The sequence below is a fragment of the Ovis aries genome, chromosome 2 (genome assembly GCF_016772045.2).
Source record: "Ovis aries strain OAR_USU_Benz2616 breed Rambouillet chromosome 2, ARS-UI_Ramb_v3.0, whole genome shotgun sequence".
Taxonomy (NCBI): Eukaryota; Metazoa; Chordata; class Mammalia; order Artiodactyla; family Bovidae; genus Ovis; species Ovis aries.
Genome location: NC_056055.1, coordinates 106012556 through 106031851, shown reverse-complemented (window position 1 = coordinate 106031851; position 19296 = coordinate 106012556). Strand labels below are relative to the sequence as shown.

At 37.7% G+C, this 19296-nt stretch overlaps 1 protein-coding gene across 2 annotated transcripts in view; it reads right to left on the bottom strand.

Moving 5' to 3' along the window:
* The window catches only part of GLRA3 (glycine receptor alpha 3), a 189228-nt gene that overhangs the window by 125762 nt on the left and 44170 nt on the right, over nucleotides 1-19296 (bottom strand). For both annotated transcript variants that reach the window (XM_004004453.6, XM_012129216.5), the window contains exon 3: nucleotides 15948-16015. In XM_004004453.6, coding sequence (XP_004004502.2) covers nucleotides 15948-16015 — 68 coding nt within the window. The remainder of the gene's footprint in view (nucleotides 1-15947; nucleotides 16016-19296) is intronic.

Here is a 19296-nt window from a genome sequence, read left to right as displayed (position 1 = left end):
TCCTGTGTTTGCAAAAGCTTCTTCTGGCCAGTGTGATGAGGGGTATGCCTGTTCTCACTGGACTCTATCTCTACCATCCAACATTCCCCCTTGATCTTATAATTAAGATTAGATCTCAGAAAGCAATCAGTTACTACCAATTCCAGAAGTTTTACACCCCAAGGCACTGCTAGATGCTCCTAATTTATATGTGCATAAATATTTATATGTGGAATGGATTCTGAGAGTACTAGACCATGGAGCGTGAAATGAAATTTTAGAATCGGTTAAATTTATTGATCTGGGTGCACTTACTGAGATTCTGGATTTAGTGTGTTAGAGCTCAGGGAGTTAGGAGTGGTTCCAATTGCTTGCTGAGTTGGTTAACTAAAAGCTAGAACCAGCAGGGATGTGTGCAGAATGAGGCTGGTATGCTATACATTTGTTAGTCAATCATCAAAGATCTCTAAAGACTTAAGAATGGAGATGTAGTCAGTTCTGTACCCTTGAAACATTCACTGATTAGTGACAGAACAGGGTCTTTTCCCATATTTTAGAAAGTTTATTGTGTGTGTGTGCGTGTGTGTGTGCGTGTGTGTGTGTGTGTGTGTTGGTTTCTGCCAAACATTAGCATAAATCAGCCATATGTATACATATGCCCTCTCGTTGTTGAATCCCCCTCCCACCTCCCTCAGAACAGTTCAGTTCAGTTTAGTTCAGTCACTCAGTCATGTCTGACTCTTTGAGACTCCATGGACTGCAGCACGCCAGGCTTCCTTGTCCATCTCCAACTCCCAGAGCTTGCTCAAACTCATGTCCATCAAGTTGGTGATGCCATCAAACCATCTCATCCTCTGTCATCCCTTTCTCCTCCGGCCTTCAATCTTTCCCAGCATCAGGATATTTTCTAATGAGTCAGTTCTTCACATGAAGTGGCCAACGTATTTGAGCTTCAGCTTCAGAACGGGATCTTTTTAAAAAGCACTGTGATGGGTGTGCTCTGAAAGTTATTGCTGTCATAAGATATGGCCACTGAAAAGGCTCCTAGAGTTTAGTGGTGAGATAGTTGCCAGGGTGACAAGTATCACTTAGTATTACTTATTACACTTAACCCCAGAGACAAAGCAGACTTAGTTCCCATAACTGGAGCAGAGTTGGAGTGCCTATTCAGAACAGGTGAATCACAGTGGTCTTTGATAGTAGACGGCTGATCACAAGGACAATAAGCTTGAGATATATGGGTAACTTACCAAGGAATATCCAACTTGCCCTAATTAATCAAAAAGAACTTTAAGGCTGAGAAATAGATAATTTATTCAAGTTATTGAGACACACAAATGTCATTTAATTAGAAGACGTGAGTGAATTCAGAGTCAAGGTCCCTTGGAGAAGGACCTTTAGTACATCACAAATGCATGCTGTGTTTCTTCTACAGAACTCAGAAGCAATATATTATGAATATATGCTGAGAAACAGGAGCTACAAGGATCAATGCTTCTGAAAATGCTGGGCGACAGATCTTAGTTAACTCAATGCCTGGACATACAAAATATTACTATGTAAGCTGGTCAGAGTAGCAAGTTATGGGAGAGTCAGATAGTCATTAAATTTTGATGAGAGCTTGTCTCACATTGGTTTCAATGATTCTGTGAATTCATTTCGTTTTATGTTTTTGTTTCCTAAATGAATGGCTGTAGAGTTTATGTATATAAAACCCCATCAACTGCAGAATCCTGACATAATCTCTTTGACCTATGAAGTAAGAATTATTAAGATGAGAAGATGCACACGGAATCTTCTAAAGCTGTTTTCTTCTCAGTATAGCTAAGGAAAAGCAACATGGAATTTCTGAGGGAGCCAAAGAAATGAGTGACTCCTTCAAAGGTCTGTATCATGGTACAGCAGTGATTCCCTTCACATCTCCATCTAACTTTCCTTTCAGACTATGGAGAAGAGACTTAAATCTTGATAAATGACAACAGACAATCTTAATTTCATTCAGCTATTACTTCCATGATAGCTGTTGTTCTATATTTAATTTCTTTATTGGACCAAATTATTTTATATTCACTGGCACCTGGTTTATGATTGATGAATGGGATATACTTTTTCTACATTCTACAGCAGAGAACATCAGAAGCATCAGCTTGCATCCAGTAGAGATATCTTTGCTGCTTTGCAAAAACAGAATAGATCCAATCCTGCAGCCTTGTGCCATAACTAAGTCTATGAGAACATTGATCTTCCAACTTCACGAGACACCCTACTGGTCTGCTATATTGAAGATCCCATGCTGATAGAATAGGTGAGTAGAAAAGAGCAGATGCCTTTGGAAGAGCCAGAGAATGGAAGATAGGCCCCAGAAGACTTCAGCAATGTTTTAGGGCATAGAGGGATTAGAGTATGACTGGATAACTCTAAAAATGAAGGACAGTGGAATAATATTCAGCCATAAAAAAGAACAATACTGGGTCATTTGTAGCGATGGTGATTAACCCAGAGACTGTCATATAGAGTGAAGTAAGTCAGAAAGATAAAAACAAATATCATATATTAACACATATATGTGGAGTCTAGAAAAAATGGCATAGATGATCTTATTTTGCAAAGCAGAAATAGAGACACAGATGAAGAGAACAAATTCAAGAACACCAAGTAGGGAGAGATGGTGGGATTGACTGGGAGATTGAGACTGACATATATATATAAATAACTGATACTATGTATACAATAGATCACTAATGAGAAGCTACTGTATAGCTCAGGGAACTCTACTCAACACTCTACGATGACCTAAATGGGAAATAAATCCAAAAAAGAAAGGATATATGTATACGTATATGCATTGCTGTTCAGCGACCTCACTTTCACTTTTCACTTTCACGCATTGGAGAAGGAAATGGCAACCCACTCTAGTGTTCTTGCCTGGAGAATCCCAGGGACGGCAGAGCCTGGCGGGCTGCCGTCTATGGGGTCACATAGACTCGGACACGACTGAAGCAACTTAGCAGCAGCAGCAGCAGCAGAAACTAACAAAACATTGTTAACCAACTATACCCCAGTAAAAGCCAGTTTTTTAAAAAATGAAGACAAGTTGTTTCCTTCCCATGAAGAATGAGAAGCAATATTGATTGATTGCACTGTTTTTAAAATTTATTTTTACTGGAGTACAATTGCTTTACAATGTGCCTGGGCCATTTTTTAAATTAATTTTTACTGGAGTATAGTTGCTGTATGATATGCCTGGGTCCTTTTGAATCATGGCAGCAACACATACCACATTGTGTATGATGTTTTGCGCCATTCATTAAGTAACCATGAGACTGCTAATTCTGAGTGATGATCAACCTGCAGCTGCCTTTACCAATCCTTCCAACACTTTTACAAGAATTTTCATCTTTGCACTGTATCCATTTCAACCTAAAATAACTAGAGTGTGCTTTGTTCTTATGCAATTTGATGTTGAAAGACAGGAGACAAAAAGAGATTTGAAATTAACATCAAAGGTTGAGATGTCTGAATCTGTTCAAACTTTCAAGTAGATTTCAGTTTTGACCAACTCCTGGGTATCCATACAGGTGGGTGATGGAAGTGAAAAAGATGCTTACAGAAGATGAGGTCTGGGGGATGGAGGGGTTGGATGCTGCACCCACTTAGAACTAAGGCTGACCTGGAGACAGAGGACAGCTGCCAAAATCATAGATGAATGGAGGGAGCAGAGCCTCGGCGTGTAACAAGCCTACACAGGGAAGGAGTGTGAATGGTCAAAAATAGTAGTTTCAAAGCCATATTGAAGAGGAAGTCTGGAAGGGAAACAATGTCACTGCCTAACACCATTAAAGGGATGGAGGCAAGTCCAGAGGATAGAGGAGATAAGAGCTCAGTAGGCTAAATGGAGGAGCCTGGTAGGCTACAGTCCACGGGGTTGCGAAGAGTCAGACATGACTGAGCGACTTCACGTTCACTTTTCACTTTCATGCACTGGAGAAAGAAATGGCAACCCACTCCATTATTCTTGCCTGGAGAATCCCAGGGACAGGAGCCTGGTAGGCCACGGTCTGTGGGGTTGCACAGAGTCGGACACGACTGATGTGACTTAGCAGCAGCAGCAGGCTAAAGTGGAGGGGGGGGGGGGATTCTTCACTAATTCAAAGGGGAAAAAAAAGAATGGAAAGAAGATTCCTAGTTGGGCTGGAAGACTTAAGGAGGAAGCAAGCACTCCCAAATGTCTTCTCTACCCCAAGGTGAAAAATAAGACTTTACTATCATCTACAGAAAAACTGAATAGGTTGGACAGATGATGGCTACCCAGGACTGATTTGTGAATATCTGCACTTTATCTTTTTAGTGTTGCTATATGTTGTAAGATCAATTTTGTTCATTAAACCTCTTAATATAAATGCCATGAAGAGGAACACCATTGTTGTGAACTGTTCTTGAACTCGGATCATTTCTATGTCTTGTTAGGTGGCCAACAAAAGTGCTTAATTGATCTTGTGACAGTAAATTCTATAGAATTATAGACATTCATTTTATAGAATGTCCTCCACTAGAGAGGACCATGTGCAAATAACAGTCACTTTCCATTACAGTTACTTTCATCAAAAGCCTCTTGATAAAAGTAAAAGAGGAGAGTGAAAAAGTTGGCTTAAAGCTCAACATTCAGAAAACGAAGATCATGGCATCTGGTCCCACCACTCCATGGGAAATAGATGAAGAAACAGTAGAAACAGTGTCAGACTTTATTTTGGGGGGCTCCAAAATCACTGCAGATGGTGATTGCAGCCATGAAATTAAAAGACGCTTACTCCTTGGAAGAAAAGTTATGACCAACCTAGATAGCATATTCAAAAGCAGAGACATTACTTGGCCGACTAAGGTCCGTCTAGTCAAGGCTATGGTTTTTCCAGTAGTCATGTATGGATGTGAGAGTTGGACTGTGAAGAAGGCTGAGCGCCGAAGAATTGATGCCTTTGAACTGTGGTGCTGGAGAAAACTCTTGAGAGTCCCTTGGACTGCAAGGAGATCCAACCAGTCCATTCTGAAGGAGATCAGCCCTGGGATTTCTTTGGAAGGGATGAGCCTAAAGCTGAAACTCCAGTACTTTGGCCACCTCATGCGAAGAGTTGACTCACTGGAAAAGACTTTGATGCTGGGAGGGATTGGGAGCAGGAGAAGAAGGGGACGACCGAGGATGAGATGGCTGGATGGCATCACTGACTCGATGGACACGAGTCTGAGTGAACTCTGGGAGACGGTAATGGACAGGGAGGCCTGGCATGCTGTGATTCATGGGGTCGCAAAAAGTCAGACACGACTGAGCGACTGAACTGAACTGAACTGAAGGCAGAGAGAGCGGAGTTAAATTAAGTGACATATGTCTTTGATACTACATTTACCCCTATAATCTTCTTCATTTTTCCCAACCCAAATATTTCAAACCAAATATAATTAATCTTTCAATCTACTCCACCACAGTAAAAGGAAACCATTAATACAAGAACACATGTTCAAAGGAAGGAGAGAAATTACAGAATTATGTGCCTGACAACTCCCCGCTCTGAAGAGAGTACTCTTTCTGTTTTCTTGCATCAGTTTCTCTTTGGCACTTCCCCCCCACAGAATTGAAAATATGCTTTCAAACTTTGTGTTTCTTTTAACAATATGGTGGCACAACTGGACAATTGTATTCTTTGGGATATTCTTTATAAGAAAAATTTACCTGGGTGAATTGCACACTGTCTTTTGGGGGGATACAGTAATTATAAGGATGGTTTGTAGATGACTACATTAGGCAGAGATTTATTCTTATTTTTATGGGGTCACCAGGATGTGTAACCTTCATGATACCTTATCTTTCTGCAACCTCTCCCATAAATATTGCCTGTTTCTGATTCATGCTTATAAATGAGAGTTCAGAACACATTCATGCTGCCAGTCACTGGTTACTCATGCTTGAAATTAAAAATCTTTCAGACCAATACCACTGCTGTATCTGTTGAGGCTTTACCCATCTCTCAAAGTAAGAAAAAAAAGGCAGTGAGGATAAGATATTAGCAGACACATTGTGGAAAAGATAGCCGGATGCTTTCAGGTTATTCTTAAAGTAAGTGAAATAGCATTTGTCTAATTATATGTTATATTCAGATTATTAAATTTATAGATATGAATGAGATAGAACTAGTCACTGAACACTATTATGGCACTCACTAAATAACTTCTTTTACAATAACTGAATTGTTTGGCAAAAAAATTAGAGGACCCTTGACTCATTCGGGGAAAGGTCACAAAAAAAAAAAACAGGAAAAAATGGACTTTTCAAATTATACACACTTCATTCCTAGTGTCACAAAGAAAACATTACTGTGAAACATAGTTGATACCTGAAATAATTGCATCCCGGTACTTTTTATTTTTAAACATTACTCTTCAATTACCATAAACACTATTTAATAGCTCTTATTTCTTATCATAGAGAACTTCTCTGTTGGTTACTATGAGTGAAATGACACAGAACATACAAGGCATACGAGACGCACACAAGAGACATACACTCTGGCCAGAGGGATAAGAACTGCGCCAGCAAGCAAGCTCACGGTTTATTTTTATATAGCACCACCACCCCCCCCCCCCCCCGCCCCGGGCAGAATGCCAGACTGTATGACCAAACTTGTTCAGTACACGGCATGTGCATAAATGTTATCGTACAGCAAAAGGGAGTGAAATTCCGGCTTACTGCAGAGTCTGTCCAGAGCCCTTATCACAAGAAGGGAATGTTCCCTTATTTGCAAGCGACCATTAATCTCAAGGCTGTGTCTGTCTCCTTGGCAGAACATGCTGTTTGCAAGCAGCACATCTCCACTTTCCCTATTGTGGCCGCATTAACCCTTCACTTCTCACACTGTATTTTAGCATTCTTAATGAATTTATCTATCAATACAGCTAAAAAATACATTTTGAGAAAAGATTATAAAATTCCATGGGAAGATGTGAATTAAAACATCAAGTTCATTTGGGCAGTAAGAGCCAGCATTGTGTACAATAGTTACTTAGCTTCTGTTTTAGAAACTTCAGCACCAATTTAAGATGGTGACTAGGACTCAGACTGTAAAAACAGATCATACTGCAAAACAGGGAAAAAATAATAATTTATTCACTTGTGTTAAGTACACAATAGCAAAGTTCTCTTTTTAGAAACAATACTTCTGGTTAGCCTATATATGTGTATACACATATATAGGCTATATACATATATATATATATGTGTGTGTATACACATATATAGGCTATATACATATATATATATATATTTATACACACATACACATATATATGGGGCTTCACTGGTGGCTGAGATGGCAAAGAATCAGCCTGCAAAGCAGGGGGCCTGGATTCGATCCCTGGTCAGAAAGATCCCGTGGAGAAGGGAATGGCTATCCATTTAGTCTCTTGCCTGTAAAACCCCAAAGACATTTATATGTGTACATATATATTCAAAAATATATTTAAGAGCTACTTTGTGCTAAGATTAATCTAGTTATTAATGATATAATTATTAATTTATCAGAGTGGACTGTGCTCCTATAGCCTATAATCAATAACAAAAAATTTTAATGCCCATAGATTTAAACAAAATATTAAAAAGGAAAAGATGAATAAAACATAAAAGTAAAGTGGATAAAATATAGGATGTCAATGAAGTCAATTTGATAAATCAGTACAAGGAGATAAATGACTTTCTACAGAGACAAAGTAGCATTAAAAACAATCATATTGTAGTGTGTGAATACATTTTCTTTGTGTAAGTTGTTGAGTTATTGGTACTGAAGGAATCTAAAATGGACTGATATGAAATTACAGCTTATTTGGGACTCATGAATTCCTTGTAATGTACTTACTAATTGTAATCTTTAAAGACAGGAAATATGCAGCACAGAAATAAAAAGAGAAACTGATGGAAAGAATGAGGAACAGAATATCCAAGGTAATAGATTTCACAGACAGAAGAAAGGAAGGAATGAAACTTGAGTAGCATTGTTCTTAGGAGTCGATGGCACCCGCTCCAGTGCTCTTGCCTGGAAAATCCCATGGGAGAGGCATGCTTGGTGGGCTGCAGTCCATGGGGTCACTAAGAGTCGGACATGACTGAGCGAGTTACTTTCACTTTTCACTTTCATGCATTGGAGAAGGGAATGGCAACCCACTCCAGTGATCTTCCCTGGAAAATCCCAGGGATGGGGGAGCCTGGTAGGCTGCCGTCTATGGGGTCTCACAGAGTCGGACACGACTGAAGCAACTTTAGCAGCAGCATTCTCAGAAAATTAACTTTAATCATAGATTTAGAAAGCAGTGAAAATTCCTTCAGTTCAGTTCAGTCGCTCAGTCGTGTCTGACTCTTTGTGACTCCATGAACTGCAGCACGCCAGGCCTCCCTGTCCATCACCAACTGCTGGAGTTTACCCAAACTCATATCCATTGAGTCAGTGATGCCATGCAACCATCTCATCCTCTGTCGTCCCTTTCTCCTCCTGCCCTCAATCTTTCCCAGCATCAGGGTCTTTTCAAATGGGTCAGCTTTTCCCATAAGGTAGCCAAAGTATTGGAGTTTCAGCTTCAACATCAATCCTTCCAATGAACACCCAGGACTGATCTCCTTTAGGATGGACTGGTTGGATCTTCCTGCAGTCCAAGGGACTCTCAAGAGTCTTCTCCAACACCACAGTTCAAAAGCTTCAATTCTTTGGTGTTCAGCTTTCTTTATAGTCCAACTCTCACATCCATACATGACCACTGGAAAACCATAGCCTTGACTAGATGGACCTTTGTTGGCAAAGTAATGTCTCTGCTTTTTAATATGCTGTCTAGGTTGGTCATAACTTTCCTTCGAATGAGTAAGCATCTTTTAATTTCATGGCTGCAATCACCATCTGCAGTGATTTGGGAGCCCAAAATAATAATGTCAGCCACTGTTTCCCCGTCTACTTGCCATGAAGTGATGGGACTGGATGCCATGATCTTAGTTTTCTGAATGTTGAGCTTTAAGCCAACTTTTTCACTTTCCCCTTTCACTTTCATCAAGAGGCTCTTTAGTTCTCTTCACTTTCTGCCATAAGGGTGGTGTCATCTGCATATCTGAGGTTATCGATATTTCTCCCAGCAATCTTGATTCCAGCTTGTGCTTCTTACAGCCCAGCGTTTCTCATGATGTACTCTGCATATGTTATATAAGCAGGGTGACAATATACAGCCTTGACGTGCTCCTTTTCCTATTTGGAACCAGTCTGTTGTTCCATGTCCAGTTCTGTTGCTTCCTGACTTGCATACAGGTTTCTCAAGAGGCAGGTCAGGTGGTCTAGTATTATCTTCTCTTTCAGAATTTTCCACAGTTTATTGTGATCCACACAGTTAAAGGCTTTGGCATAGTCAATAAAGTAGAAATAGATGTTTTTTCTGGAACTCTCTTGCTTTTTCCATGATCCAGCAGATGTTGGCAATTTGATCTCTGGTTCCTCTGCCTTTTCTAAAACCAGCTTGAACATCTGGAATTTCACGGTTCACGTATTGCTGAAGCCTGGCTTGGAGAATTTTGAGCATTACTTCACTAGCATGTGAGATGAGTGCAATTGTGGGGTAGTTTGAGCATTCTTTGCCTTGCAGAATAAAAATCCATGTGTGAGTTTATGAAGAAAAAGGAGCTAAAATCAAATTATCATTAAGAGGAATGAAAATGAAGGCAGTATAAATATTCCTCAGATGAAAACATTGTAAAGGATTGAGGTAGTAAATAAGTTTATGTCAATAATTTGAAAGATGTAAAGAAATAGACAAATTCCTCGAAAAACAAGACTTTTTCAAACTGTATACAATAGAAAAACTAAATAGTCCAATATTTGTTCAAAGAATGAAATCTATCATTTAAAATCTTTCAACAAATAAAATGACTGACCCAGAAAGCATTTTTGGTGAATTTTACTAAATACTTCTAGAAGAAATAACACTGGTTTTACACAAACTATTTCAGAGAGTAGAAGAAGGAACTCTTCCTAATTGTCTGAAATACAGCATAATATTTTTACCACACTGTTCTCTTGGCACTGTAGAAAAAAGAAATTCATAGTTCAATATCTTAAACCAGATGTTAGAAAATTAAATCCAGCAATATACAGAAGGACAATCAATTGTGATCAAGTAGGACTTAACCAAGGAGTACAAGATGATATACCGTTTGAAAATCAATTAATTTATTTGTATATATTCTATAATATTAACAGAATAAAAGAGAGAAGGCAATCATTTAAAAATGAATGCTGAGGTAGTACTGAAGAAAATTCAGTGCTTCTTCACAGTTAAAGAAAAAAACCTCAGCATCCAAGGAATGGGAAAAAACTTCCTCAATGTGATTAAGATCATTTAGGAGAAACCTAAAATTAATACTATTCTTCATTGTGAAATGTTACATGCAAACTAACTGGTATCAGAAAAAAGACAAAGGTGTCTAATCTCCATCCATTTTTTTAGCATCATATGTAAGTTATGAATTAGTACAGTAAGATAAGAGGACAAATGGAGAGAGGATGAGTAGGAAAAGGAGAAGGAGAGCAAAATGAAGTGAGATTTAAAGCATAAAGACTGGAAGGGAAGATGTACAAATCAAAGGTGTGTTTAGGAGGTATTAAATATCAAGTCTAATTTAACGCTATATAAAATAAAAACAATATGACATTGGTAAGCATAGACAAATTGGTCACTGGCACAGAATTGAGAACTTTGAAACAGACTCATTCAATTTAGGAACATATATGACAGAAGTATAGTTATGGATTATGGGAAATAATTACTCAATTGTGAAGTAAATGAAAATTAATGCTTCCTGCACATCATACTGCACAAAATTCCAAGTGAATTCAAACCTACATAGGAAAGCAAAAGCCTTTTTAGGAGAAAATATAAGAAGATATCTTTGTGAGCTTAGGTGAGCGTATGTACCCAATTGGTACATACGTTGTAGAAGAGGGCTTCCCAGGTGGCTCAGTGGTAAAAAATCCACCTGCCAATGCTGGAGACACGGGTTCAATCCCTGGGTGGGGAAGATGCCCTGGAGAAGGAAATGGCAACACACTCCAGTATTCTTGCCTGGGAAATCCCATATACAGAGGCGCCTGGCAGGCTACAGTCCATGGGGTCACAAAGAGTTGGACACGACTGAGTGACTGAGTGTATACACACTCACACACACCACTCACACACACCCTGCAGAATATCCTACATATGCATATTGGAAGATAACGTGCAATAATTTTGAAGGCACAGTTTTTTATAGAGGCAAAACATTACAAACAATCAAAAAGTCCAACAGATGTAAAACAGATAACTACATTATGGAATATTTGCTCAGATGAAAGTGAATATAGTAGTGTAAGCCTAAAAACAAGGATTATCTCAAAAAATATACATTTGAACCAAAAAAATGAAGTTATATGTGAGTATTACAGTATGGCGATCCTATTGACATGTCCAGTCATGCAGAATGAATTTAATATTAAATTCAGGAACAAAGCTTTCTTTGGAAAGGTAGAGAAATGCGCTTTGGGCAAGAGTTCATAGTCAATTTCAATTTGTCTTTGTAATGTTTAGTTTCTTAAGATGGTGACAGTTGCATGAGCATTATTATGTTATTAATAGCTATGCAAAAAGTGCATAACTTTATTTGATAAAAATACACTTAGGAAAAAAGACAGTGTAGGAGTTTTAAAGATTCCATTAAGAACACGTAAATGACACTATCAATTTTTTATGCAATATTAGCTTAGATTTCTCTGAGGAATCTAATGATTCAGTGATTTGAAGTAACACCTACATCTGCATGATTACTATTGCAACTAAAATGCGAACCTATAATTTGTGTGGAAAATGGAAAAGGCGTACAGTCCGACCATTCGGTGAGATCACAGCAGACCATCAGACGCTTTCACCCAGTCCCACTATACGTCTCTGTAGACAGGCATCTGAAAAAGCATTATACCAAACACCTCACCCTTTTTGTTTTTATTTTGTAAAATTAATTTATTCTATGGGCTCTTGTGAAAAGCCACAGTTCACTGAGTAAATATTGACTTAAGGCACATAGCAGAGCAATTCTCTCTCCAACATATGTGTGGCAAGATGGAGAGCCATCTGTTTGCTGAAGATAGGCGGTTATACCAATATATCAACTTTGAAATACTATGCTATATACACACCCAAACTGCTGCAGAGTTATATGTGAGGCATGCTTTTTTAAAAAAGCCCAACTTACAAATGCTGTCATCCTGGCATATAATCCTTATGCACAACTCATCACAGGTTTGCAGGAATGTGCTTACCAACATGCACTTAATGCAAAGATGTTAAGCTTCACCTCATCATAACAATAAAAACAATTACTATAAATACAGAATAAATTATTATTTGGGGAATTGAAAAAAAAACAATTATGAGCCCCTCTTGTCACCACCATTTTAAAAGACAGGATAAATGCACCTCTCTCACCAAGGCCATGCTGTAAAATGGAAGGATGACTCATGATAGTAAGCAAGTTATATTTTTAATTTAATCTTTTTTAAGAACTATGGTTTTTGACAATTGTTAAGTCATTACCTGCTGAAGAAGAAAGTGAGTTTGGTAGAATAGAGGCTGAACAAATCCTTAGAGAATCTCATTATATATAATGACATCTGACTCTGAAAAAGTGAAAGTTCCTCAGTCGTGTCCAACTCTGCGACCCCATGAACTATACAGTCCATGGAATTCTCCAGGCCAGAATACTGGAGTGGGTAGCCTTTCCCTTCTCCAGGGATCTTAGCAACCCAGGGATGGAACCCAGGTCTCCCATATTGCAGGTGGATTCTTTACCAGCCAAGCCACCAGGGAAGCCCATCTGACTCTAACAGAAGGGAAATAAGGAACTTCAGTATTTCCACTACATAAATGGAAAAATTTCAATGAGTCTATCTCAAGAATAATAAAATTATACTCAAGTGAGAATGATTGGTAATGTATTATTCAGACGAATCAACACTGGGAAAGGATGAACTTCACAGTTAAAAAGAAGTTTAAACTTATGCTATTGGGAAGAAATGCACATAAATACTAAGAAAAATGAAGTTGGGGCAAGAAGTAGATGCAAAATAAGTTAAAGATTCGAATTAACTTAATTTTCCAAAAAAAAAAGGCTAAATAAGCAGAATATCAGCTAGAGAAATTTTCTCAAAAATCAAATCATTACCTCAAATGGACTAATGTTTATTCTTAAATGGGGAGAGATACAATAGGTTAGAGACTAGATCAGAGAAGGGAGCTTCATCTAGTTGGTTGGTAAAAACACTGAGCATGGTTAAGGTCTTTGTTAAGCAAAGACATAAAGATTGGGAGAATTATTTAGTTTTATTTTAGATAGGAATTCTCAGATGCAAAGATATCCATTAACGATTATAGGTCATTTGAAATTCCATCCTTTGAATGTAATACATTGTCTTAGTTGAATTCAGTTATTTACTGTAAGAACAAAAGGAAAGCACATTTTTATAAAAAAATGTGAATGTTGAGTAAAACTGGATGAACGAGTAAAAATAAGTTAATATTATGGCAAGTAAAGCAATGGAATAAAGTTTAGTTGCAAATCAGCGATGTTGGAAATGATGCAATTAATACATCAAAGTAATTAGGGGTAGCAAAATAGTTTATGATTTTAAAGTAAAAGATATAACAACAAGTTCGACACCATATTTCAGATACTATATTTAATGCCATTAATTTTTTAAAAAATACTAATCTGATTATGTGGATAAAAATAATGTCACATGATTCAGGGGTCTTGGAGACTAAAGGGAAAGATACTAAGGTGGACTTAGTTAATTTTATATTTTACCTCTAGGATGTTTCACTAGTATTCACTGCTCATAACTGAAGAGGAAGATGATAGATGCTAAAAATAATTTGAAAGTGATACATCATGATAGAAGATGAAGGAATGGACAGGATTTCTACACTGGAGAAGGGAAATAAAACTGAATGTCCCTAAGAAGGTGTATTTGTAATATTTTTAAAGCTTTGGGTATAGTAGTATTCTGCAAAGAAATCTGCCTAAAATTATCAAGGGTAAGAAATTTAGCAGGTACAGTCATCCTACGCAGTTTGTGTTATAACCACTTGGTGGTAGACTGATGAATTATGTCATAAAAAGCAGAGACCTTCAGGAACATGACAGTTTTTGAGGTTTTAATGAGGAAATCTGGCCATGTTCTCTCTTTTTTCCAAATCCCTTACTCCATCCCACGAAAACAAGTCGGGCTAGAAACCTTTCCAACTATTGCTGTTGAAACTGTTTTGCTGAAGTGATCTTGCAAAAGATAAAGTATAAACATATGTCCAAGCTTTCAGGATGACACAGTGTTGGATAATAGCAATTAAAATGAGAAAGTCGCCAGGGCTAGAAATATAATTTGGAAAGTCTAGTTAGAAAAAAAAATCAGTAGCGTTTCCTTTATCTATGAATATGATTTGAACTGGGTATGGACAAATACAGGATTATAAATCAGGGCCACGCATTCAATAAGAATCCATAATAGGTCAACTTCTGAATCAGGATTATAGTGACTTCAGGGTCAAAATAACACCAGAACCACAGTACGCTTTTACAAGCAAATAATATAATTTTCTCTGTGTTTACACATATGTACATACCTAAGAGTTAACTTATATAGTCCAATGAAGATAATTCTATGCAATTTCCCCAAAATGAATTCAGTTCTTTTCCAGTGATGCTTTTACTGTAATTACACTGTATTGAGTTTTAATAGAACCACAGAGATGGTGCTAAATGGCTAAATGTATACATGAGCAAAACAGCATTTTTAAAAGTGGTGCCTAAATAAAATCTCTTCCTGTTGAGAAAGATCTTCTATATACACATATATACACATATGTCCACACACACAACTCCACACAGCTCCCCATAAAATAATTTACATATTAGATTATTTTTCCTTAGAAAATTTGCTATCAAGTCATTCTGATACACGTAAAATAAGAATAATTCTCTTAATAATGGTTTTAGCTAATAAATCTTTAAGTTCTTCATATCATATTTTAGCTAAAAGCAACTCTGAAAATTAGTTTGGATTATATTTGCTAAATTTAGGATGAAGTATAACTAGGTAAATTAAGAAGCACAATACATAGTTTCAATTTTTAAAAACGTCCCTGATAATCTTAACAGATATTCAGTGGTTCATGAGTCTATCTCTGCATTTTCATTTTCCCTAAAATGCACAATGAAAACTATAGGACAAAGAAAAGACACACCATGATCTTTACAAAAAGTTACAAAATCCAAATCAGAATAAGCTGGGCTTGGAATGATAATCTGTTGGGCTTTAATAACTTGATTAAGTTCTCAATTAAGCAGTAATGAAGTCTCAGTTCAGTGTGTTTAGTTAAATTAAAGCACATACCACAAATTGCAAAATATTTACGATATTTAAGCAGATACCATATTCATTTAGAAAAGTAATCAAAATACTTAAAATAACATTTTAAACACACTTAAGTATACAGAATAATTAAACATGACATTATTGACTCCTATGCTTATTTCTGCTTATTAAAGAGCATTGCAAATGAATAATTCATATGGCAAAATTTTAGTTTTTTTTTAAATCTTAGTTTTAATGTGAGATCTAATAGTTACTGAAATGGGAGAGATCAATTGTGTTTTCACTTACATTTATTCTCTAATATATCATCTCTAAATGAAACATTATTACCTGCCTTGATTGTAATTTAATTATACAATCAATTGTATCCTTTAAAATTTCATTATATGAATTTTAGCTTTAAATTACATAACATTAGCAGAAAAAAATTGACATGAACATTATTATAAATTACTCCAGTGTGCAATTCGTTATAAAGTCAACAGGCCTACCTACCATTGTTGTCTCAGCAATAGAACCAAAGCTGTTTATGAATATGTTGCATGTGACGTTAACTGCAGGGCCTGAAAGAGAGATTAAAACAGAAGTGCTGATCGGATGCTTATCTAAAATATTTTTAAATAATTCCATGTATCTGATATGTCATTTTAAAAAAAGAATTCAAAGCATTTCATTATCTGGCTACAAACTTTGTTATTAGGCTTGATATTATATAAGCCTTGTTATTAGGCTTGATAGCTATATAAACAAAAAACACTGAAATATTGTGTGATAGGAGTTAAAATAATTCAGTTCATCTTGTCTAAGCTAGTCATATAAAATCACCAAAACTGATACCTAACCAAAAATTTCTTTTGCTAGTTTATTTTCATATAAACATAATTGAGTCTCTCAATCAGTTGTGAGAGCTGGACTGTAAAGAAGGCGGACAGCTGAAGAACTGATGCCTTCAAACTGTGGTGCTGGAGAAGACTCCTGAGAGACTCTTGGGCAGCAAAAAGATCAAACCAATCTTAAGGGAAATCCACCCTAAATTTAGTTGGAAGGACTGATGATGAAGTTGAAACTCCAGTAGTTTGTTCATTTGATATGAACAGGTGACTCATCGGAAAAGTCCCTGATGCTGGGAAAGATTGAGGGCAGAAGGAGAAGAGGGTGTCAGAGGATGAGATGGCTGGATGGCATCTCTGATGCAATGGACACAAACTTGGGCAAACTGTGTGAGATGGTGAGGGACAAAGAGGCATGGCATGCTGCAGTTCATGGAATCACAAAGAATCAGACATGACTGGACCATTGAACAACAATGTGGGACCTAGTTCCCTGACTAGGTATCAAACCTGGGGCCCCTGTAGTGGGAACATGGAGTCTTAGCCACTGGACCACCAGGGAAGTCTCCAGTTTTACATTATTCTGACAAGGTAAATAGTATCCCAACTAACCATATAATATTCTATGATCACTGTTTCTTTTCTGCAAAACATGTTCCTGAGGTGGATAATTGTTCTATGTGTTTCATATAGTTTCTTCCATATGTGTCATCAGATTATCCACAAGTTCCGAAATGTCTAAACTGTGTTTCCATATCAGACTCATCACATATTCTGTTAACTCTCTCTTCCTTCAAGCTTCCTCCATTCTAGATTTATTGTCCTGGAGCATAACAGTCATTCATGCTCTCCCATCATCCTCCTATAGGAGATAATGGAAACTGAGAGACTCTACTTTGGGGGGCTCCAAAATCACTGCAGATGGTGACTTCAGTCAGGAAATTAAAAAATGATTGCTCCTTGGAAGAAAAGCTATGACCAATCTAGACAACATATTAAAAAGCAGACAAAAGTCTTCTGTTATTTTGCTGACAAAGGTCCATCTAGTAACCGCTATGGTTTTTCCGGTAGTCATGTATGGATGTGAGAGTTGGACTATAAAGAAAGCTGAGCACCAAGAACTGATGCTTTTGAACTGTGGTGTTGGAGAAGACTCTTGAGAGTCCCTTGGACTGCAAGGAGATCCAACCAGTCCATCCTAAAGGAAATCAGTCCTGAATATTCTTTGGAAGGACTCATGTTGAAGCTGAAACTCCAATACTTTGGCCACCTGATGCAAAGAACTGACTGGGAAAGATACTGGGAAACATTGAGGGCAGGAGGAGAAGGGGATGACAGAGGATGAGATGGTTGAATGGCATCACTGACTCAATGGACATGAGTTTGAGCAAACTCCAGGAGCTGATAATGGACAGGGAAGCTTAATGTCCAAGGGGTCACAAAGAGTCGGACATGACTGAGCGACTGAACTGACTAAAGGGAAGAAAAAGCACAGATATTTTATTCCATGGTCACTTTATCCCATCATAAGAGACATATGAAGTCACAATTAATGGTTAGAAGATACATATATATAGTTAAATATGTATATATGTATTTTACTTAATGTAAGTGGTGGTAAACTCTAAAATATATACACAGTTACAGTTACAGTTTAGTCGCTCAGTCTGAGCTCTTTGCGACCCCATGGACGGCAGTAAGCCAGGCCTCCCTGTTCATCACCAGCTCCCAGAGCTTGCTCAAACTCATATCCATTGAGTCAGTGATGCTGTCCAGACATCTCATCCTCTGTCGTCCCCTTCTCCTTCCACCTTCAATCTTTCCCAGCATCAAGGTTTTTTCAAATGAGTCAGCTCTTCACATCAGGTGGCCAAAGTATTGGAGTTTCAGCTTCAACATCAGTCCTTCCAATGAATATTCAGGACTGATCTCCTTTGGGATGGACTAGTTGGATCTCCTTGCAGGCAAGGGACTCTCAAGAGTCTTCTCCAACACAGTTCAAAAGCATCAATTCTTCAGTACTCAGCTTTCTTTATAGTCCAACTCTTACATCCATACATGACTACTGGAAAAACCATAGCCTTGACTAGATGGACATTTTTGGCAAAGTAATGTCTCTGCTTTATGCACCGGCTGACTGAAATCTTGAAAAGCTAAAAACCAATCTTTGATACTTTCTAAGTGTTAGTTGTTCAGTTGTGTCTGACTCTTTGCAACCCCATGGATTGTAGCCTTCCAGGCTCCTCCACTTATGGGATTCTCCAATCAAGAATACTGGAGTGGGTTGCCATTTCCTTCTCCAGGGGGTCTTCCTGACCCAGGGATCAAACCTGCATTTCCTACATTGAAGGCAGATTCTTTACTCTCTGAGCCACCAAGGAAGCTAAGCTATTCTCTTTTTCTCTTGAGAACTCTAAAACTCTGCTATTTTCCTTTGCTGGTGACAGCAATGTGAATCTGGGGGATACCCTTTTACTTAAGATAAATTCTGTTGTGCTTTATTGACTCAAATCCATTGGAAGAAGGAAAACACAAATGTTTTCGTACTGGGTTAATTCACCTTCCAATAAAATGCGGCTTCAGGAACATCCACATTGGATGTAACTTCTGTAACTGCTGTTACAGAACTGTCAGCCCAATCTGACTGCAATCTCTTTGGCTGAAATTGGAATAAATAACACAGTGGGAAGACAATTTTCTTATTTTAACTTAGCAAGGACCAGGGGCTTTATTTATTTATTTATTTGGTCTCACCCTTTAGGTTAATTATTATGCATAGAATTGTAGGTAAAATTGGTGAAAAACTGGATTAGTTGAAAATTCAGTGTAGGCTTCAGTAACCTTAAGTTAATAAAGTCTGTTCTGATGCATTCCTTGGGACCAGGCGCTATTCAGTACCACCTAATGACTCCAGAAAAACTCTGAAAGGAACAGTATTAAGCACTGTGCTGGGAGGAGTGCTCCTGGGGTACATTCGTTTTCTCTCTAAAATAGCATGTTTCCACAGAAAAGCC